Consider the following 24,414-nt stretch of genomic DNA (forward strand, 5'->3'; position numbering starts at 1 on the left):
TCAGTATTTGAGTTGAGTATTTGAGTGCTCAGTATTTGAGCACTCAGTATTTGAGTGCTCAGTATTTGAGTGCTCAGTATTTGAGTTGAGTATTTGAGTTGAGTATTTGAGTGCTCAGTATTTGAGTGCTCAGTATTTGAGTGCTAAGTATTTGAGTTGAGTATTTGAGTGCTCAGTATTTGAGCGCTCTGTATTTGAGTGCTCAGTATTTGAGTTGAGTATTTGAGTTGAGTATTTGAGCGCTCAGTATTTGAGTGCTCAGTATTTGAGTGCTCAGTATTTGAGTGCTCAGTATTTGAGTTGAGTATTTGAGTGCTCAGTATTTGAGTGCTCAGTATTTGAGTTGAGTATTTGAGTGCTCAGTATTTGAGTGCTCAGTATTTGAGTGCTCAGTATTTGAGTGCTCAGTATTTGAGTTGAGTATTTGAGTGCTCAGTATTTGAGCGCTCAGTATTTGAGTGCTCAGTATTTGAGTTGAGTATTTGAGTGCTCAGTAATTGAACGCTCAGTATTTGAGTGCTCAGTATTTGAGTGCTCAGTATTTGAGTTGAGTATTTGAGTGCTCAGTATTTGAGTGCTCAGTATTTGAGTGCTCAGTATTTGAGTGCTCAGTATTTGAGTGCTGAGTATTTGAGTGCTCAGTATTTGAGTGCTCAGTATTTGAGTTGAGTATTTGAGTGCTCAGTATTTGAGCGCTCAGTATTTGAGTGCTCAGTATTTGAGTGCTCAGTATTTGAGTTGAGTATTTGAGTTGAGTATTTGAGTGCTCAGTATTTGAGTGCTCAGTATTTGAGTGCTAAGTATTTGAGTTGAGTATTTGAGTGCTCAGTATTTGAGCACTCAGTATTTGAGTGCTCAGTATTTGAGTGCTCAGTATTTGAGTTGAGTATTTGAGTTGAGTATTTGAGTGCTCAGTATTTGAGTGCTCAGTATTTGAGTGCTAAGTATTTGAGTTGAGTATTTGAGTGCTCAGTATTTGAGCGCTCTGTATTTGAGTGCTCAGTATTTGAGTTGAGTATTTGAGTTGAGTATTTGAGCGCTCAGTATTTGAGTGCTCAGTATTTGAGTGCTCAGTATTTGAGTGCTCAGTATTTGAGTTGAGTATTTGAGTGCTCAGTATTTGAGTGCTCAGTATTTGAGTTGAGTATTTGAGTGCTCAGTATTTGAGCGCTCTGTATTTGAGTGCTCAGTATTTGAGTTGAGTATTTGAGTGCTCAGTATTTGAGTGCTCAGTATTTGAGTGCTCAGTATTTGAGTTGAGTATTTGAGTGCTCAGTATTTGAGCGCTCAGTATTTGAGTGCTCAGTATTTGAGTTGAGTATTTGAGTGCTCAGTAATTGAACGCTCAGTATTTGAGTGCTCAGTATTTGAGTGCTCAGTATTTGAGTTGAGTATTTGAGTGCTCAGTATTTGAGTGCTCAGTATTTGAGTTGAGTATTTGAGTGCTCAGTATTTGAGTGCTCAGTATTTGAGTGCTCAGTATTTGAGTTGAGTATTTGAGTGCTCAGTATTTGAGCGCTCAGTATTTGAGTGCTCAGTATTTGAGTTGAGTATTTGAGTGCTCAGTAATTGAACGCTCAGTATTTGAGTGCTCAGTATTTGAGTGCTCAGTATTTGAGTTGAGTATTTGAGTGCTCAGTATTTGAGTGCTCAGTATTTGAGTTGAGTATTTGAGTGCTCAGTATTTGAGTGCTCAGTATTTGAGTTGAGTATTTGAGTGCTCAGTATTTGAGCGCTCAGTATTTGAGTGCTCAGTATTTGAGTTGAGTATTTGAGTGCTCAGTAATTGAACGCTCAGTATTTGAGTGCTCAGTATTTGAGTGCTCAGTATTTGAGTTGAGTATTTGAGTGCTCAGTATTTGAGTGCTCAGTATTTGAGTGCTCAGTATTTGAGTGCTCAGTATTTGAGTTGAGTATTTGAGTGCTCAGTATTTGAGCGCTCAGTATTTGAGTTGAGTATTTGAGTGCTCAGTATTTGAGTGCTCAGTATTTGAGTTGAGTATTTGAGTGTTCAATATTTGAGTTGAGTATTTGAGTGCTCAGTATTTGAGTGCTCAGTATTTGAGTGCTCAGTATTTGAGCGCTCAGTATTTGAGTGCTCAGTATTTGAGCGCTCAGTATTTGAGTTGAGTATTTGAGTGCTCAGTATTTGAGTGCTCAGTATTTGAGTTGAGAATTTGAGTGCTCAGTATTTGAGTTGAGTATTTGAGTGCTCAGTATTTGAGTGCTCAGTATTTGAGTAAACCAAAGCCAGACCTGAATCCCTTGTAAATGTGGACTGAGCTGTAAAAAATAAATAAATAACATTAAGTATTGTGTGAAGTTTGTGGAAGACCACACCAAGTGTTGGACTAATGTCCATGCCATTCAAAGGCAACACAAACAAAGTGCATGTGAACATTTGGCCCACTGAAAGTCAGATACAGTAAATAAAAGCTGAAATAAATCTGTCTCAGCTATTATTGTGAAACAACCTCTTATGTAAATAAAGTACATTTCCTAACTAACTTAACACAGTGACGTTAAAAAGCAAAAATAGCTTTCATGCTAATCTCAGTGTGAAACACCGTTTAGTGCATGTAATGATGTGGTGCTGTGATGATGCTTGTAAACACGGTGTTCTCTAAAGGTCTAGAGATAAAGATGGTGCAGTAGCCTAGTGGTTAAGATGTTGGGCTACCAAACGTAAGGTTGTGAGTTCGATTCCTATGTCTACCAAGCTGCCACTGCTGGGCCCCTGAGCAAGGCCCTTAACCCTCAATTGCTCATTTTTGTATAAAAATGACATAAAATGTAAGTCGCTCTGGATAAGGGCGTCTGCTTAATGCTGTAAATGTAATGATGCATCTCATTAATATGCATGATTATACCATTGGTATTGGGTTTGATTTGTGTGTTTCTGCCTCTTTTGCCCTGCGTACGGCCGACTACAGACGAAGGTAACACTTTGCTCACATTTACACAGATTTCACATGTATTGCTTGCATGATGATAATATACTATATACTGTATCGTGCTCATATAGTGTGAAGTGAATGAAAGTCTTATTGCATTCTCTGCTGCTTGTGTTGTGTTTCTGCTCTTACAGGAAAGTCATCAAAGATTTAACATCACGTCACGAAGCGTTTTATTCCTCTAATACCAAAAAAGGGTGTCATGATTTTTGTCCGTTTATATCTACATTTAGAGTTGATTTAGAGCAGCTATAAGCAGTCGCATCGGGAGCCTCTATTTATCTCATAACTTAAATAAAATTATATATAAAAGAAACACATATATCATGTTACTAGGAAGCCTGAAAGAAATCCCAAAAATGCAAATTAGATCCTTCACGATATCAACAATTCTATAACAGCAGTTTTTCTGATCCTTTTTTGTTTTTCTGAATCTTTTTTTTTGCCATCAGACTTGGATTACGAATTATTCGCTGCTATAGTAAGGATGTATTAGCATGATGTATTAGAGCAAAAAAAAAAAAAAAACACTTTCTGACTAATCAAAATTTGAGAATTTATCAAGGCATTAATATAAATCTGCTTATTGCCGATAACTCAATATAATATAACTCTATCTCAAGATAGAACTCACTCCAGACGGCTCTAATGCCTTACACATCCGTTTGTGTGCGTTTGCTTTGCAGGGAGAGTGTTTGCTAACACCGAGGACTCTGCCTGTTTGCTGGGGATGCGGCGTCGTAACCTCATCTTCCAACCGGTGGTTCAGCTGAAAGACGACACAGACTTTGTGTACGTATGTCGCTGATTCTTGTCCCACACGAAACTGAACAGAAGAACCTTTATTTTGTCACATATACATAACGGCACAATGAACTTCTTTCTTCACATATCCCAACCTTGGAGGTTGGAGTCAGGACACAGAGCTATAATACAGAGAAGGTTAAGGGCCTTGCTCAGGGGCCCAACAGTGGCAGATTGGCAATGCTGGGGCTTGAACCTTGATCAGACCAGAGCCTTAACCACTTGAGCTAAAACTGTTCCATACAGCATATTTGTAGACACTCAGAAATTCAGTAGCCAACACTATGATTGTTCCACTACTTAAACTTGTGTTTAAAACCTTCTCCATGCTTTTTCAGAGCTGTTATAACTCATTACAGATGACGGATCACTGTCATAATATTTAAATAGTTAATGAAGTCGGCTCTAAAATTATTGCCGTCCATAATATTAAGGATAAATGTCTTGAATTGGAAGTGAGCTTATTCTACCAATCTGTGTTCTGATAGAGTTGAATGCTTCATATCCAACATTTTTCTTTTACTTGTACTTATGAAACGCTTTATAAAGCTTACCGTATCGCAGCATGACTTCTGAAGCCATTTTATAAACGTTGCCGATCGCATCGGCTGCTTTGTAGGTTTAATGATTGATAGACGGTTTTTCAGCCCAAATTTTCATTGTACATCAAGGGAAATGGGCCACCGCTCAGTTCTTTATACAGGAGTGACACTGATGTGTGTGTGTGTGTGTGTGTGTGTGTGTGTGTGTGTGTGTGTGTGTGTTACATGTGAGTCTCAGCACGGTTGGGGCCATTTTATTCTGTTAGATTGAGATATATTAGCCACTTGATTTAATTATGTTATTATGTTCTTAGTGTCTCCTTAGGGATGTTTTTTGTTGTTTTGTTGTTGTTGTTTTTTTAGTATATAACCATTTTCTGGATTGAAAACATGATTTTGATCCATCTGGAAAAGCATTAGTCTTTGCAGTAGATGACTGTCAGAACAAATTTCACAGTTCATCACATTTCACAGTTTCACATAATCAAAGGCAAAAATATATACATATATATAAGAAATCTACAGTCAGCTCAGTGATTATTACCACCCTCAGTAAAGACAAGTTAAGAAAATGAAACAGGTTATAAAATGACAGAAAGTCTGAAATGTAATTGGCTTCATCTCATACTGAAACTATGGAAAAAAAAATCTAACCTTTAATAGAAGTCCATTTATACGAGCGGAGGCACGGTGGCTTAGTGGTTAGCACGTTCGCCTCACACCTCCAGGGTTGGGGGTTCGAATTCCCACCTCCACCTTGTGTGTGTGGAGTTTGCATGTTCTCCCCGTGCCTCGGGGGTTTCCTCTGGGTACTCCGTTTTCCTCACCGGGCCAAAGACATGCATGGTAGGTTGATTGGCATCTCTGGAAAATTGTCCGTAGTGTGTGATTGTGTGAGTGAATGAGAGTGTGTGTGTGTGTGTGCCCTGCGATGGGTTGGCACTCCGTCCAGGGTGTATCCTGCCTTGATGCCCGATGACCCCTGAGATAGGCACAGGCTCCCCGTGACCCGAGGTAGTTCGGATAAGCGATAGGAAATGAGTGAGAGAGAGTGAGAGTAATTTATACGAACAAAAGAGAAATAATCATTCTGGAGGAGACTGATTAATATCTGTGTGGACTGGTGATGCTTAATTGCCTCTAGATGTGTGTGTGTGTAATGCAATGCTCTTTAATAGACTGTATTAGTATGGTATGTGTTATAGTTTATTCCTAATAAAGTGGCCAAACCATAAATAAATACCATAAATCTTTTTATTATCATATGAGGTTAGTGGCTATTGTTGCAAATACAGTAAAACAGTGGTGTGTGTGTGTGTGTGTGTGTGTGTGTGTGTGTTATGCCCTATGATAGATAAACTGGCCAGTGAGTGCATATTATAAAAGTATTTTTCTCCATGTAAGGTTAGTGGTTATTGTGACAAATGAAGTTAAACAATAATGTGTGCGTGTGTGTGTGTGTGTGTGTGTGTGTGTGTGTTCAGTCACAGGATTCCTAAGGAGCAGTGGTGGCTGAAACTTCGTCCTCTGATGAAGATCTTGGCCAAATACAAGACGAGCTACGACGTGTCAGACTCGGGCCAGCTGGAGCACGTGGTGCGCAGCCGAGGCAAGGAAAGTGACGTCACCGCCGCCATCTGAAGTCACAAGGTGGCTTCAAGGCACAACAGTGTTCTGTTTATCTTCATCGTGAACCATCGGCTTTTCGTCTCGTCGTCAAACCCTGCTCGTCCCTCCCTCCTTCGGTCGTGTACTGAATGTGTTAAACGGAGTGTTTTCATCAAGAGTTCGGTCACATCCTCAGCTTATAGTTCGTGCCCCTGATGTAATCCACTGTCTGCTGACTCAAACTTTCTACTCAGTGATCCTCTCTGTTAAGACGGAGCTCTAATGTAGATCCACGCGTTAGTATCCAGATGCTGTAACTGAGTCCAGTGCAATCTCTCGAGCACAGTTTAGTGGATGTGTGACTATCATGTTCTTAAACCAATAAACCTTCACCTGCTTGTTGAACTGTTTGAAGATTCGTGTGAGTTATTTGGACATTTTACTTCTCACTAACTTTAACTCTGTAACCTTAACCTTTAATATTATGCTGTGTTCAAGAACATCTTAAGAAGTTAAGAACGCTTTGTTTCTTTAACAAGTTATTTTACTTCTCATAATTTCTAGAAAACTGAAGTGAAGGGGAAAGGGGAAGTCGTGGCCTAATGGTTAGAGAGTTTGACTCCTAACCCTAAGGTTGTGGCTTCGAGTCTCGGGCCGGCAATACCACGACTGAGGTGCTCTTGAGCAAGGCACTGAAATCCCCCACCAACTGCTCCCCGGGCGCCGCAGCATAAATGGCTGCCCACTGCTCCGGGTGTATGTTCATGGTGTGTGTTCACTGCTGTGTGTGTGTGTTCACTGCTGTGTGTGTGCACTTTGGATGGGTTAAATGCAAAGAACGAATTCTGAGGATGGGTGACCGTACTTAGCCGTATGTCACGTCTCGTGGTCTCGTCGTGAAATTTGCTTAGCAATAATACACTGGAAAAGCATTTCGGAAAAAAAATAAGGTAAAATGACTGACAAAAAAGAAATAAATCAAAATAAATCATAAATAAAAAGTCTCTAAAAATCATCACAAACTTCAGATAAAACATTAAATACAATACAAAAATTTAAATATTTACAAGACTTTCAGAGTTTCAATTAAAGTGGGTTTGGGAATTTGATTTGTAATAAAGTTCACACCACTATTGATTCTAAAACACTTTTATTTCTGTCAATTTAAAATATCATCCACCTTTTCACAAATAGTTCTTTATAGAACACAGTGAAGAATTGAAAAAGTAAAAATGGTTGTTCTCCATGTTGTCTCCATCCTGTCAGTTACGGTTACTGTCATGAGGAGGTCATGAATTCATCACTGAAACAGGTGGAAAAAGCAAGTGCGCATTTTTTAGTGTGTTTTTCCAATTCAGAAATATTTAAAAAAAACTACTACACTTTAATCTATTAATAAAGATGACACACTAATATTTACCAAAATGTCATAGTAAAAAAAAGTCAGATTTCACCCCCACATATTCCTTGAAAGAAGCTTAAACAAACTTTATTAAAATGTCTTTAATTTGAATTGAAATCATCTGTACCAACTTTTGTCATTATGAAACTTTCTAGCAATGTGAACACAGTACTGTCAGTTTTGAGAATCCTAGCAGTTTAATGTGTACCAATTTAAACATGGACATTATATATGACTTATCACTCCACTCAGAAAAATGTTTATCTATTAGCAGCACTGAAATGTCTTACAAATGTACTTTTGATGAGATCACCGAAGTACTTGAAATTGAAGGAATGTGTTAGATTAGCAGTTAAATTGTTGGACTACTGATCGGAAGGTTGTGAGTTTAAATCCCAGGTCCACAAATCTGCCACTTCTGGGCCCATGAGCAAGGCCCTTAACCCTCATTTGTATAAAATGAGGTTCACAAGGCGTCCATAACTCAACTCTGTACATGATGATGTCAATAACATTTTAGGGTCTCAGAGTTCTGAATTATGCCAGTTAACATCCACTTCTGCGTTAGGTTCCAGTGAGGTTCGAGTGAGGTTCCATACAGTAAGAGTTGACATGAGGAAAGGAAACACTTTAAACACCACGTATCAAAGACAGATAGAAAACATTTAAAGACTTGGCAAATACATAAATGCAAGACAGCATCATACACTATAAAGCTTTCCACAATAACACAACACAGAACTTACACATGACTAAAGTTTCACACTGACATGCTAGCCCATGTGCTTTTTACTGTATAACAGGAAGTGGGTGACGTAATCGAACAGAATATTAGAACACAGAGGATGGCATCCTTTTGTAAAACATTACTCTGGCCATTAGCATACATAAAGTCATCTATTAATACAGTTGTTTAATGAAGCTTAATGAGCTGAATCAGCAAATAATATCAGCAGTAGCTCATGCTTCAGGCATTTTATTATCTTAACTACAATTCATCTTAAACATGCCTATTTATCAGAAGAACTATTTTCATCCATCTTGAAATGTCTTTTTAAGGTTAAGAACAAGATGACCAGTGTTGTTGAAGTTGGTGGAATGGGAGGAAAACCTTTCAATTTTAATGGCATGGATGATGGATCCTTGTTGAAAAAGATCAAGGTTTGGGAAGGTGATTTGGAGATAAAACCTGTGAAGGTGTGGCTTACTGATGACCGGTCCGAGGTGTTCCTGATGGGAATCTGAAAGAGTTTACATTTGTTGATGAAGAGATATTCGCCTCCCTTTCACTTTGGCCAAAACAAGCTGGTACACATCTGGGTGCCATCAAATTCACGACAAGCAGCTCCCGGGAGTTCTATGCATGCGTGAGAAGTGGTCTGCTGCAATCAGAACTAGTAGTTGATGTTGAATCTGGGAAATGCCCTGGAATCCAAGGACGTTCTGAGGCTGACACTGATCGCTTCGGCTTCATGATGCTCAAGAAGAAATCTGCTGCTTAGCTTACCAATGTGGTGTATCCCACCGTTTCTATAGTCTCACCCAAAGTGACCCAAAAAGACCAAAATCTTTTGACATTTTCAGATTATAATCTGTTATAATTTCCATCAATAAAAACAGTCTTAATTGAAACTAAGCTTCTGACTTGTTTTTTTTCCATAATTATGTATTATTCTAGATTCTTCCTGAGCACTACCACAAGTCCCAGTCTTCCCAGTAAAATGTTTCTATGTGTTGGAGTAAACAAACACTCATACAATAATTGAGCCCTTTAAACTAATTCATATTATTATTTTGACTTAAGTATTTTTTTTTCTATATTTCTACACTTTCTCCACTATAATTATTATCTATTCCTTTAGACTTTGTCCACTTTGGCCATAACATCTACTACATAACACACTGTTCCATAATGTACACGTCAATATTAGTGACACGTTACTGGTAGCTACTTAACCTTATCCAAGTTCTCTGTAGCTGTTTAATATACAGTACAGGACACCTGGACATCACAGCCATGTGTACAGTATGTCCCCAAAGTGTTCCAGCAAAACTGATGAACACAGTGAGCTCCTTTTTCTCTGTACTGGTCCCTGAAGCATATGTACCTTCAACATTAATAGTTAATTCATATCTTGATGCTGGTAGAACATGGATTTAATTTCTCCAACAGCCACTTTGGGTATCACATCAGGAATAGTGGGATACACAACATTGGTAAGATCAGCAGTGAGATGAATAAACCAAGTACAAGCCCATTTCTATAATAAAATACCAGCGGAATTCAATGACATTAAATAAAATAAAACCAGTCATTGTTAACATTGTTCAATTAATGTGTTCACACCTAATGAGGATTTTACATTACAGTATTCACACCTCAGAAGTAAGAAGTTATCAACTTTAATGCTACAGTGACTTACTTTACCAGTACTAACAAATTTTATTTATTAATGATTAATGCACTGACAAACCACACTGTAATAGAAAATGATCAGAATTAAGCTTTCATAATATGAGTTAAACATTATCATATACAGTAACTATAATGCTGTAATACTATAATCTACATACACAGTTAATAACCTACATAATGTAATATAACAAATAAAGAGGGTGGTCCTGAGCCTTACACCACACTTCCAAGTAACAAGTGTGTGTGTGTGTGTGTGTGTGTGTGTGTGTCCACGCTGTTATTTGGAAATCAGATTTCACAAGCTTTTCACCCCTCAGTGAGTCATTTCCTTAAACTGTCAGAAAGCAAGATAATATGGTTTAATATTTAGTAAACGTTCCTTTGTGTCACTCAACCTCGTGATGACATCTTAACACAGAATCATGTTTTCTGTAACAGATACAGTTAAATTTTTCTCCAACCTACAAAACTTTCATTCTGTTTATAATAAAGCATCAAAAATCTACAATGTCTTCTCTACTGCATTAGATTGAAGCTCTATAGGCTTTAGATCAGGGTTTTGGGAATGTTCTATCAAAAAGCATCTGTATATGAAAGTAACTATACATTTTTCGACCTCATAAAACATTTTGTAATGATGGAAAATCCTACAGAGCATCTTACATTTAGATGGACAAGGTGAAAGATTTACATCCATAGTGATTACGTACCTTGGTTGAATAAGGGCTGAATCCAGGCTTCAGAATTCTTGATTCACTGGCGTTATTGACAACAAGATGGATAATCAGACTCAATAAATGCAGTGAGAACTAATGATAAGAAAATAAGACAAATGCAAAATACAAAAAACAAAGGACATTATTATTATTGAACAGAAACACAAACAGAAATACAAAAAAAATCACATGTATCATTAACAGAACTTACTCCATTGGCCGCTTATTACAACAGTAGAATATCTGAAAACTGTCCAAGATGCTACATTTCTTATCTCATTGTACCACATGTTATCAGGTAATCATCGTGCCAAGTAGTTCATAAATTAGCTTATAATATATCGTCGCTGTCGGGCGGAAACCTCGTATGTCCAAATTTGGTCAATTTCATATTTTTTCACATATCGATGCTATTGGTCAGTCCCAACATGGGTCTGTTATTTTTACAAGTTATTAACCAATCTAAAGTCTTGAAAATAGCTTGAGCGCAAATCTCATAACTCCATTGGACACTTCAACTGTCCACCTCTTCCTCACTCCGCGGGAGAGCTTCGCAGCATATTTCTCCTCAAGAAGAGTCGCAACGAATCAACACGTCTTCTGAGGTAAATGTCTTTGTTACTCCCCTCGAGTTGAATAAAAGGCTCAGGTCGTTCTTGGTTTTTAACAGACATTTATTTTGGACAAGTCTTCAACATGTCTTGTAGCCTTATGCTCCAATAATGCCAATAATGCCGATAGTGTCGAAATTCCAAAGATGCGAAAATTCCCAAATGCCCAAATGCCGTCAGAACTACAGAAGGACATACATAACTTAAATAAAGTGCACATTCAACAAGTCAGAAAATACACTTAAATTGGCTAATTACACAAACACATACCTCATTGGCCTCTCTAACTCAAGAGGAATAAACTTGAAGGTTATAGTTTCTTCTTCTTTAACCCAAAGAGCAGCAATAAACTTAACACTTCTTTCAATTGCAACTTGTATGCACATTAGCGCGTACCTCGTGCGTCTTTTCTGCATTTAGCGCCCCCCGGAAGTGATAGCAACAATTAAATAATTCCCTAGTGAAACAAAATTATATGTTCCCTCTCACCCTTCTATGGTTTTAACTAAGAACATAAATAAACTAACAGAAACAACAATATATTCCTGTTTTATTCTAATTATTATTTGAACATTTTAACCATTTATTTACTTAAAACTGTAAAGTGCATATTATGAACTGAATGCATATATAATGAGAGTTGCCTCTAGCGGCAGCTACACTCCCACCAAATCACTTGTGATTTCCAAAATGAACTTATGAACTGTCCTAATCTGCTTCTAACAATGTGACAGTCTTGTGGATTGGTCTTACTAGATGAACTGGTTTACTTAGTCTCTTCCCATGGTCATCTAATGCAGAGTCACTGATTAGCAACTGCACCTTTCGTACGCATCCATCTTGACTTGGGTAGACAGCAGTAACTTTAGCCAGTTTCCAATCATTTCTGTGTGTTGTATCATCTTGTATAATCACTACGTCATTGACCTTCGCATTTCTGTTTGTCTTGTGCCACTTCTGCCTTTGTTGTAAGCTCAACAGATACTCCTTTCTCCATCTTTGCCAAAATTCATTGGCTAGATACTGCACTCTACGCCATCTTCTACGGAGGTAAAGGTCTTCCTTTACAAAATCTCCTGGTGGAGGCAGTATTATTGATGATTTCATTGTCAAGAGAAGGTTGGGTGTAAGTGGCTGAGGTCCAGTAGGATCGTTGAGCAGGTGTGCTGTTATAGGTCGGCTGTTTACGATTGCCATGACTTCATACAGGTAGGTTCTTAAGGATGAATCGTCAAGTGTTCGGGATGACTGATCCAGGATGGATGTTAACACACTCCTGATTGTTCGGATTTGCCTTTCCCAAGCTCCACCCATATGGCTAGCAGAGGGTGGGTTCATGACAAACTCGCAGCCTAGTTGTTTCAGGGATTCTTGATCCATTTCTTTTACTGTTTCCAAGAACTCACGTCTTGCTCCAACAAAATTGGTGCCTTGGTCTGATTGCAGTTGACGGATGTTTCCGCGTAGAGCAATGAAAGCACGAAGTGAGTTGAGGAATGCATCAGTAGATAAATCATCAAGTAACTCTATGTGTACTGCACGAGAACACAAACAAGTGAACAGCAGTCCATAGCGTTTTAGTTCCTTTCTTCCCTCCTTAGTATAGAACGGGCCGAAACAGTCCATCCCACAGTAAGTAAAGGGAGGAGTTGTCTCCATTCTTTCACTAGGCAGGTCTGCCATCTTTTGTTCCTCTGTTCGACGTCTGAATTTCCTGCATTTGACACAGTTGTAGATAAACGATGATACTGCTCGACTACAGCCAAGAATCCATATGCCATTAGATCTTAGTTGGTTTATGGTCATGCCACGCCCTTGATGTCTCACTTGCTGATGATAGTGATCAATCAGTAACTTGGTGATGTGGCTGGTTTTTGGCAAGATTACTGGATGCTTGATGTGTGGATGTAAAGTTGCATGCTCTAATCTACCTCCTACTCTAAGGATGCCCTTGTCGTCCAGGAAGGGATTGAGTCGATACAATCTGCTTGCCTTGTCTTTAGTAGTTAACTCCTTTTGGGACTGAAGTTCTTTGATTTCTTTAGAGAAAACAGATCTTTGGACAATGGTAATGATTGTAAGTTCAGCTTCTTGCCTTTCATCGAGACTTGTAGCTTCGTTAGTCCTCTTCATTGAACCTTTAAACTCCTTTACAAATCTGGTAAGTCTTGTAATAGCTTTAATTAGCCTTGTCCAGCTGGAGAATTTCAGGAAGCGTTCTACCAAAGAATCTACTGTTGTTAAAGTGTGGTAAACAAGAACTTTGCGTATTTCTGGGTCCTCCGTGTCAAGTTCTCCCACCTTAATCTCTCCACTGGGAAGTTGATCTTGCCAGAGAAAACTTGGACCGCTAAACCAGTTGGAAGCAATGAGCCCTTCAGATTTGAGTCCTCGAGACGCATGGTCTGCGGGGTTGTCTTCTGATGTGACATACTTCCATTGTGTTGGTTTAGTACTTTCCTTGATGCGCTGGATACGGTTCGCAACAAAGACATGAAAACGCCTAGCTTCATTGTTTATATACCCTAAGACAACTTGCGAATCCGTCCAGAAGAATTCTTGGACATTTTTCAACTCCAGTTCTCCCTTGAGCATGTCACTTACACGTACTGCTACTACTGCAGCAGACAATTCCAGTCTTGGCACAGTGGTTACCTTGGTGGGTGATACTCTGGACTTGGCAATGACAAGTGAGCAGTGGATTTGTCCTAATTTACTGATTGATCTTAAATAGGTACAAACACCATATCCTGTAACACTTGCATCTGAAAAATGGTGGAGTTCATATCTCTGAACTTCTTGAAAATCTGCTGGAAGATAGCAGCGATCAATTTTGACATGAGCGAGGTTCTTTAGATCTAGAAGCCAGGACTCCCACCGTGGCTTGAGTTCTTTTGAGAGTGGTTCATCCCAGTCTGACTTGTCACGACACATTTGCTGTAATATTTGCTTGCCAAGTAGAACGAAAGGTGCCACAAACCCAAGTGGGTCATAGACGGAGGCTACAGTTGACAAGACTCCACGTCTGGAAAGTGGACGTTCATTCACAACTATTCGAAACTGAAGCTGGTCTGAGGTGACCTCCCATTTAACTCCTAGGGCTCTTTCAATCTGTTGCTCACCCAGGGCTAGGTCTTGGTTTCTTACCATCTCTACACAATCTTCTTTAGGAAGAGAGTCCAGAACTTGTGAACTGTTGGAAACGAACTTGTGCAGTCGCAATTTTCCAGTACTGCAGAGTTGTTTCGCTTCATGGACTAGACTAATAGCCTCTTCTGCTGAGAAGAAACTAATAAGGCCATCATCCACATAAAAGTTTCTTTCTATGAATCTTATAGTTGCTTCACTGAACTTGCCTTGACCTTGTGCTGCGATGTACTTGAGACCAAAGTTTGCGCAGGCTGGCGAAGAGGCAGCTCCAAACAAATGAACTCGCATTCGGTAGACTGATGGACTTGAGTGAAAATCTCCTTTGTCCCACCACAGGAAGCGAAAGTAATCTTGATCTTCAGCTCTGACTCTGAATTGATGAAACATACGTTCTATGTCACACATCACAGCTACGGGACCTTTGCGAAACCGACACAATACACCTATCAGGGTGTTGGTTAGCTCTGGGCCTGTGAGCAGGTAATCGTTTAATGACACTCCCTTATACTTTGCTGAGCAATCACACACTACTCTTATTTTTCCAGGCTTTTGAGGGTGATATACCCCATGGTGCGGAATGTACCAGGCAGGGCTTTTGTTCAATTCTTTAGGTGGGACCCTTTCTGCATCTCCACGCTCTATTGTTTCGTTCATGAAGGTTGTATAGTCGTTGTGATATTGTTTGTCCCTTTCAAGTCTTTTCTTAAGACATTTGAGTCGGTGTTCTGCACAGCTCTTATTGTCTTCCAGAATTGGCCGGTCTTCTTTGAATGGCAAAGGTAGCTCACAATGGCCATCTGCTTTCATTTTTACACCTTCTTCCATTATAGAAATAAAGCGCAGATCCTCTTGGGAGAAGTGAGAATCTTCCACCTTTCTTTCGTTGAAGTCTGACTCCAGGACTTTAATCACATCTTGTGGTGTGACTATTTCTTTGACTTGTGTATGACAAATGTAATGGACTTCATTTGGCAACTGGTCTGATGACTGACTAGGTGTCACTTCCTTGACAATGATCCTGTGGCTGCTTCCAATTGCATCACCATAGTCAACGCAAGGGTCGGCACCACCAACTATTGTCCAGCCCAGGTCTGTTCTTTGCGCAAATGGCTCATTGTCCTTTCCTGACACAACCTCTCTGGGTAACAGAGCTTGTGAGCAGTTGTAACCTATGAGCAGGCCAACATCGCATTCTATGAGAGGGGCGATCTCTTCTGCAAGGTGCTCTAGGTGCGGCCATGCTCTTGCTGTCTTGGGAGTGGAGATGTGATTGAAATTAGCAGGAATAAACTCTCTTGTATAAGTTACAGGAAGAGGGATTCTTCTCGAAGAATTGAAGCCTCTGACTTGTAGACCAGACAGCTTTTCACTTGGAATGACCGTATCTCTGGTTGATAACGTAGAAAGTTTTAACTGTATATTTTTCCTTTCAGAGTCTAGAGCATCTGCCTTTTCTTGTAGAATGAATGTGCTGTCGCTCTGGCTGTCTAAAAGGGCATACAGCAGGATTTCGTGTTCTGGGTTGCTTATCGTGGATAACCAAACTGGAATGATTGTGGATGTGAGGTCACTACTGTCATTTTGGACTACACGGTGTGATATTGTCTCATTTGGTGCTTCTTTACTTTGTTTGATTTCCTTTGCATCCTTTATGCTTTTGCTTTCTTTATTCTTTATGCTTTCTGTGTCCCGTTCCTCATGTAAACAGGTTGGGTGTTTTCCTTTGCATGCGTCACAAACACTTCTCTTTCTACATTTCTTTGAATGGTGTCCAAAGTTAAGGCATCCAAAACACAATCCCTTTGTTTGTATAAACTTGACTCTTTCGGTTATTGGTTTGTCCATGAACCTTCGACATATGTGAATATCATGGTTTAATCTCTCGCAAAAGACACATTTCTTTGAATTTGGTTTCTCTTCTGCACTGCTTGTCAGCACCTTAGCTCCGACGCTGCGAATCTTTGTAGGCTTAACCTTCTCTGAGTCACCTCCCTTGAGTGCATGGAGTGACGTTACTGGGTTGCATGCTATCCTGGCTTCTCTTGTGACAAAGTTGACAAAGTTACTGAATGTTGGAAAAGAACCGTACTGCTCTTCAATCTCAATGACTTTCCTATTCCATCTTGCTGTCAGCCAATCAGGAAGCTTGCTTAGCATTTTCTGATTTTCGCTGCAATCATTTAGGATTTCCAGACTCTTGATTTGTAGCATAGCAGCTTCACAGCCTCTGAGAAAGTCTGAGAACTCTTGTAACTCAGTACTGTCCTTTGCACCTATCCTTGGCCATGATGCTAGCTTATCTCTGAAGGCTTTGGCGATTACAAATGAACTTCCATATCTCTCCTCCAGAGTGTCCCATGCTGCATAGTATGCTGCATCTGTACCCAGCAGAAAGTAACACTCAACAGCTCTTCTGGCTTGTCCGCCAACATACTTGCGGAGGTAGTAGATCTTTTCATTCAGTGGAATGTTTTTCCGGTCTATTAGTGTCTGAAAGGACATTTTCCAATCCCTATATTTGAGAGGGTCGCCACTGAAAACAGCAGGCTCTGGCACTGGTAGACGGCTTATATTAATGGACTCTGCTAAAGCTCTAGCAAGTGCTGTAATGCTATCTTCTTGTGTAGCATTGGTTGTAAGTTGTGACCTTGTGATCTGTTGTGGAGTAGAAAACTGTTGCAGATTTGCAGTGGGTTGTGAGGGTGTGAACTGATGTTCAGGCAGACTTACTGGCTTTGAAACAGGTTTCCTTTGATTAGCATTATCATGCAAGAGTTCTGAGATTTCTTCGTCTGAGTTTTGCTCATACACGTTTAGTCGTGCTTTGGCAGCATTCATCTTCCTTATAGTTTCTAGACGTTCTAGCTCTCTTCTCTTCTGTTCTAATGCCTTTAGCCTTTCAGCATTTTCTGCTTCTTGCTTTGCTAACCTTTGTCGGTTTTCTACTTCAAGATTTTCAAGCTTGTTTCTTTCACGATCCATTTCCTCCATAACTTTCAGAGCGGCTTCAGTTGCGGCTAGTTCAGCGGCTGCTTCTTGTTTCTTTACAGACAACCTGCTTAAACTTGAATATGTACTCCGTGAACCTTCGGATCTATGAGAGGATGCTGTATTTCTTGAGCATTTAGATTTTTGGGATGCTGCTGAGCTGAACACTGAACCAGCTTCACTACAGCGAGTTGATCTCTTTGCTGAACCTTTTACATTTTCACCTTCTACCAGACATTCTTGAACTTGTTGTATGAGCTTTTGAGAAACAGCATCACAAGTATCCATTCTGCGACGAGTGTCTCCGTCAGGAGTTTCATGACTGCGCAGCTTGTCATAGGCTTGTTTGACTTCTGCTGAGGTATATTGGATCCGAACATGGTGATCATATAACTTTGTACTGACAGGTGCATCAAGTGCTCCTTTAACCTGTTTAGCAGTGACTTTCCATTCATCATAGCTTGCCTTAAAGCACATTTTAAGCTTATTTGCCTTTTCTTCATGCAGTGCTTGGCCCTTTTCAGTGAGTTTCCGAACTCTTTGGCTTTTCCTCAAGCTCTCTTCTTTAGCAGCTTGACTTGTGCTTGGCTCTTGTGGGCTTGTGTCCAGAGCTTCCTCATCAGGACTTACTTGTTGCTGTAACTCCACAGCTTCAGTATCACAGTCTTCTCGATCAGCCATGTCACTACTCTAGTGTACTTTAAACTTTGTTACTTGTGACTTTAACTTAACGAAGTACTATCCTGCTCTTAAATGTACTTATGAACTTAAAGTACTTCACTCTTTAAAGATAAACTTAAATGTGTGTCAAACACCATAAATCAAAATTAGAAATTAGAGCTTTCACTTGTTAGAAAATAAAAAGACAAATGACCTTCAATATCAAAAATGAAACAGTAAACACTTAACATTTGAATACCTTGCTGTACCCTTAAATTAGCAAAATGCTAGAAGTTAACTTGAAATAAGCTTAGCAACAATCACCTTATGTTAAACAAGCAATAAATTAAGCTTTTTTACCACAGCACAGTACTCATTTAAATTCTTAGTAACAGAGTCCCCTTAAAAGTTAGCAAGGTTAATCTTCTTCACATTTAACTTGTTTTAAATGCGTTACTTCTTAGCTTAACCACGCTGTACTCTTGGACCCGGATAACGCTGGTTTGGTGCTTGTGTGCATGCAGTCCGTCTTTTCTTTTGATGCTTGAGAGCGACGTCACCACTTTAACGAGTTTAACGAGCGCTCGTTTACAGCTCCACTGCGACTGACACGGCTTTGCTCTCCTCCAGCACAAACAGGCTGAGTTCTGACTGTTACTCCCCTCGAGTTGAATAAAAGGCTCAGGTCGTTCTTGGTTTTTAACAGACATTTATTTTGGACAAGTCTTCAACATGTCTTGTAGCCTTATGCTCCAATAATGCCAATAATGCCGATAGTGTCGAAATTCCAAAGATGCGAAAATTCCCAAATGCCCAAATGCCGTCAGAACTACAGAAGGACATACATAACTTAAATAAAGTGCACATTCAACAAGTCAGAAAATACACTTAAATTGGCTAATTACACAAACACATACCTCATTGGCCTCTCTAACTCAAGAGGAATAAACTTGAAGGTTATAGTTTCTTCTTCTTTAACCCAAAGAGCAGCAATAAACTTAACACTTCTTTCAATTGCAACTTGTATGCACATTAGCGCGTACCTCGTGCGTCTTTTCTGCATTTAGCGCCCCCCGGAAGTGATAGCAACAATTAAATAATTCCCTAGTGAAACAAAATTATATGTTCCCTCTCACCCTTCTATGGTTTTAACTAAGAACATAAATAAACTAACAGAAACAAAAATATATTCCTGTTTTATTCTAATTATTATTTGAACATTTTAACCATTTATTTACTTAAAACTGTAAAGTGCATATTATGAACTGAATGCATATATAATGAGAGTTGCCTCTAGCGGCAGCTACAGTCTTCAAAACACTGGGCTCAAAGAAAAAAAAAATCTTGACCCCCGCTAGTTCTGGTGCTCGTCTGTGGACAGGAATTTAGCGCAAGACAATCCACTGCAACGCGGACTAAACCCTGTGCACTGCAGATAAGGTATGGCGTTTTTTTTAATTTCTTGAAAAATAACGGTTTTGGAGATACGAGAATTCCGCCTGACAGCGACGATATGCAGTTTAATGTGTACCAATTTAAACATGGACATTATATATGACATCACTACACTCAGAAAAATGTTTATCTATTAGCAGCACTGAAATGTCTTACAAATGTACTTTTGATGAGATCACTGAAGTAATTGTCTATTGAAGGGATGTGTTAGATTAGCAGTTAAGGTGTTGGACTACTGATCGGAAGGTTGTGAGTTTAAATCCCAATCTGCCACTTCTGCCACCTTAACCCTCATTTGTATAAAATGAGGTTAAATGCCAGTTGCTCTGGATAAGGGCATCTACCAAATGCCAAATGCGTCTACCATCTGGCAAATAAAGTACTTAAAATATTTTAACTAATTGTTAAGAGTGTGTGGTGACCTCACCCCTCTGTGAGTAACTGGAAATGATCCAGTCACACACTCAAAGCTATTTTTGGTTTCATTCAGTTCCTTAAGACCACTTTGTTACAGTAACTATAACGCTGCAATACTATAATCTACATACACAGTAATCTACATACACAGTTAATATATACAATATACTGTAACAGATAAAAAGGGTGGTCCTGGACCTTACACCACACTTCCAAGTAACAAGTGTGTGTGTGTGTCCACACTGTTAAACGTTCCTTTGTGTCACTCAACCTCGTGATGACATAACACAGAATCATGTTTTCTGTAACAGATACAGTTAAATTTTTCTCCAAACCACAAAACTTTCATTCTGTTTATAATAAAGCATCAAAAATGTACAATGTCTTTTCTATTGCATTAGATTGAAGCTCTATAGGCTTTAGATCAGGGTTTTGGGAATGTTCTATCAAAAAGCATCTGGTCTGCATTGGATCATTTTCCTGCTTAAAAAAAAATCACAATTCATCAATAAAACACAACCTGACCAACATCAATGTAGTAGTAAGAAGTAAAAGAAGTAAAAGTTGATGTTGAATCTGGGAAATGCGTAGGAATCCAAGGACGTTCTGGGTCTGACATGGATCGCTTTGGCTTCATTGTTGTCAAAAAGCCATGTGCTTAGCTTACCAATGTGGTGTATCACACCGTTTCTGTAGTCTCACCCAAAGTGACTAATCTTTTGACATTTTCAGATTATAATCTGTTATAATTTCCATCAATAAAATCAGTCTCACTTGAAACTAAGCTTCTGACTTGTTTTTTCATAATTATGTATTATTCTAGATTCACTACCACAAATCCCAGTCTTCCCAGTAAAATGGTACTATATCTTGGAGTAAACAAACACATACACTATTTTTTATTGTAGATTTTTGATGCTTTATTATAAACAGGATGAAAGTTTTGTGGTTTGGAGAAAAATTTAACTGTATCTGTTACAGAAACCATGATTCAGTGTTAAAATGTCATCACAAGGTTGAGTGACACAAAGGAACGTTTACTAAATATTAAACCATATTATTGTGCTTTCTGATAGTTTAAGGAAATTAATCACTGAGGGTTGACAAGCTTATGAAATCTGATTTCCAAATAACAGCATGGACACACAAACACACACACACACACACACACACACACACACACTTGCTCCTTGGAAGTGTGGTGTAAGGTCCAGGACCACCCTCTTTATCTGGTATAAATACGAGAGCACGAAGCTTCTGTCTCATCCACAAACTTGCATCCTTCACAAGACGTCTTTTAAAGAAGGCATTTTTTGCTACCTGCTTCATCAGTTACTTGTAAGTGTGCAGTTTATTCTTGATTACATTATGTAGGTTATTAACTGTGTATGTAGATTAGAGTATTACAGCATTATAGACACTGTATATGATAATGTTTAACTCATATTATGAAAGCTTAATTCTGATCATTTTCTACTACAGTGTGGTTTGTCAGTGCATTAATCATTAATAAATAAAATGTGTTAGTACTGGTAAAGTAAATTGGTGTGGCATAAGAGACATAAAGCTCTGTAGGACTCCACTTTATCACATTACACCTTGTTTATTAGTTTATATTTTATACTGAATACTGATTTATGAAATTTCAGTATTAAATTCTCACAAGGCGTCCATAACTCAACTCTGTACATGATGATGTCAATAAAATCTTAGGGTCTCAGAGTTCTGAATTATGCCAGTTAACATCCACTTCTGTGTTAATAATAATAATAATAATAATAATAATAATAATAATAATAATAATTAAAAAAAAAAAAAACAGGTCTGTTGATCCCAAAGTTAAATGTTAGTGATGGTGTAACATAGGGGTCTCAGACACAGAGTGAGGTTCCATACAGTAAGAGTTGACCTGAGGAAAGGAAACACTTTAAACACCACGTATCAAAGACAGATAGAAAACATTTAAAGACTTGCCAAATACATTAAGGCAAGACAGCGTCATACACTATAAAGCTTTCCACAATAACACAACACAGAACTTACACATGTCTAAAGTTTCACACTGACATGCTAGCCCATGTGCTTTTTACTGTATAACAGGAAGTGGGTGATGTAATCGAAGAGGTCATTAGAACACAGAGGATGGCATCCTTTTGTAAAACATTAATCTGGCCATTAGCGTACATAAAGTCATCTAATAATACAGTTGTTTTATGAAGCTTAATGAGCTGAATCAGCAAATAATATCAGCAGTAGCTCATGCTTCAGGCATTTTATTATCTTAACTACAATTCATCTTAAACATGCCTATTTATCAGAAGAACAATTTTCGTCCATCTTGAAATGTTTGTCTTTTTAAGGTTAAGAACAAGATGACCAGTGTTGTTGAAGTTGGTGGAACGGGAGGACAACCATTCAATTTTAATGGTATAGAAACTGGATCCTTGTTGAAAAAGATCAAGGTTTGGGAAGGTGATTTGGAGATAAACGCTGTGGAGGTGTGGCTTAATGATGACCGGTCCAAACTGTGTGGTCTTCCTGATGGGATTCAGCAAGAGTTTACATTTAACAAAGATGAGATATTCGACTCCCTTTCACTTTGGCCAAATAAAGATGGTACACATCTGGGTGCCATCAAATTCAAGACAAGCAGCTTGCGGGAGTTCTATGCAAGCGTGACAAGTGGTCTGCTGCAAGAAGAAGTAAAAGTTGATGTTGAATCTGGGAAATGCGTAGGAATCCAAGGACGTTCTGGGTCTAACATTAATCTCTTCGGCTTCATTGTTGTTAAAAAGCCATGTGCTTAGCTTACCAATGTGGTGTATCCCACCGTTTCTGTAGTCTCCCCCAAAGTGAATCTTTTGACATTTTCAGATTATAATCTGTTATAATTTCCATCAATAAAATCAGTCTCACTTGAAACTAAGCTTCTGACTTGTTTTTTCATAATTATGTATTATTCTAGATTCACTACCACAAATCCCAGTCTTCCCAGTAAAATGTTATTATATCTTGGAGTAAACAAACACACACACCATTTTAGCACATTTAAATTAATTCATATTATTATTTTGACTTAAGTACATTTTCTCTATATTTCTCCACTTTCTCCACTATAATTGAGCATCTCAATGCTCCTGTGTACAAAGCCAGTTCCATGAAGATCTCCATGATGTGTTGGAGGTTGGAGTGGAAGATCTCGAGTGTCCTGTAAAGAGCCCCGACTCTGAATGAGTGAATCTTTTGGTTGATTTTTTCCTCCCAATCTCTGTGCACATCCCTGTGCTTTGACAACAGGGTAATAAAACCGAACAATATTCAAAAAATGTGGCTTTGCACCATTGGAAGACCAGCAGAATAATTAAAATCACATTTTTTTTATTGGTTTACAGATTAGGAAAAAAACAACAAAAAAAAAAAAACACCCATTCCACCAAATGCAGGATAAACATGAACATGCAAGATCATATGTGTCACGCTGAGACACAGACACAAATGAGTGTGTTGGGCAAACAATTAACAGCAAGGCAGACAGCAGACAGAAACAGGGCAAAACACAGACAGACTCCTTACAGGAACCCCCCACCCCCACGAGCGGCTTCCAGACGCTCCCAAGGCCGCAGAAAACTAGTCCAGGAGGGTGGAGCGAAAGCTTCCCCTTTGAGTTTGTGTTGTGGTGAAGCCGGCCGAGCAGGTGGCCAGGGCGGAGCCGGCAGAGCAGGTGGCCAGGGCGGAGCCGGCAGAGCAGGTGGCCAGGGCGGAGCAGAAGGCCAGGGCGGAGCTGAGGACAGGACCCAAGACCAGAGCTGAGTGCGCGGCCCGGGAGGTACAGCATGCAGCGCCAGAGACCATAGCAGGACTGGAGACCAGGGTGGTGCCACAGGCAGAGCCAGAGACCAGAGCAGGACTGAAGACCAGGGCAGAGCCAGAGACCCTAGCGGAGTTGGCGGCCAGGGTGGTGCTGCAGGTAGGACCAAAGACCCAAGCATAACTGCAGACCAGGGCAGAGCTGCAGATGTAATCAGTGAACTGGTCAGGATCGCAACCCATGGTGTTGCTGGAGATGCTCTGGGCCTGTAAATAGGGACAGGAGAGGGAGAGACTGACAGAGACAGGGAGACAAAACTAGGGACAGACAGAGCAGATAGGCGGGGCAGTTCAGACACAATCATTTTTGACCAGGCAGAGAGTTCACAGTAATCCATCCCGGACAGGGCAGAGAGTTCGGAACCAACCCCTTCAGGCAGGGCAGTAAGTCCATGAGAGTCATGTAAAGCCGCCTCGGCAAGGGCAGAGGGTCTATGGAGCTTGGGCGCAACCATACTCGCTGAATTACCCGACTCCGTCATTCCGGGTGACCCAGCCGACGCGATCGATCCGGTCAAGCCGGTAGGCTCCAAAGACCCGGTCGACCCAATTGGCCCGGCTGGTTCCATCGACCCGGTCGGCCCGGCTGGTTCCGTCGGCCGGATCGGTCCGGCTGGTTCCGTCAGGCCCGATCGGTCCGGCTGGTTCCGTCGGGCCCGATCGGTCCGGCTGGTTCCGTCGGGCCCGATCGGTCCGGCTGGTTCCGTCGAGCACGATCGGTCCGGCTGGTTCCGTTGGCACGATCGGTCCGGCTGGTGAAGCAGGTGCCGTAGGGATGCCGGCCGCCCGAACCGACACCATCGGGGTATCCGCCAGGTTGGAGA

At 39.9% G+C, this 24,414-nt stretch overlaps 1 protein-coding gene across 5 annotated transcripts in view; it reads left to right on the plus strand.

The window, feature by feature from the left end:
* pfkpa (phosphofructokinase, platelet a) overlaps nucleotides 1–6,318 on the plus strand; it is a 42,686-nt gene extending 36,368 nt beyond the window's left edge. For all 5 annotated transcript variants that reach the window (XM_060869570.1, XM_060869569.1, XM_060869571.1 and 2 more), the window contains 2 exons: nucleotides 3,641–3,746; nucleotides 5,785–6,318. In XM_060869570.1, the coding sequence (XP_060725553.1) occupies nucleotides 3,641–3,746; nucleotides 5,785–5,941 (263 nt within the window). In that variant the 3' untranslated portion in view covers nucleotides 5,942–6,318. The remainder of the gene's footprint in view (nucleotides 1–3,640; nucleotides 3,747–5,784) is intronic.
* Nucleotides 6,319–24,414: the final 18,096 nt, after the last annotated feature.

Source organism: Tachysurus vachellii, chromosome 5, assembly GCF_030014155.1.
Source record: "Tachysurus vachellii isolate PV-2020 chromosome 5, HZAU_Pvac_v1, whole genome shotgun sequence".
NCBI classification, from domain to species: Eukaryota; Metazoa; Chordata; class Actinopteri; order Siluriformes; family Bagridae; genus Tachysurus; species Tachysurus vachellii.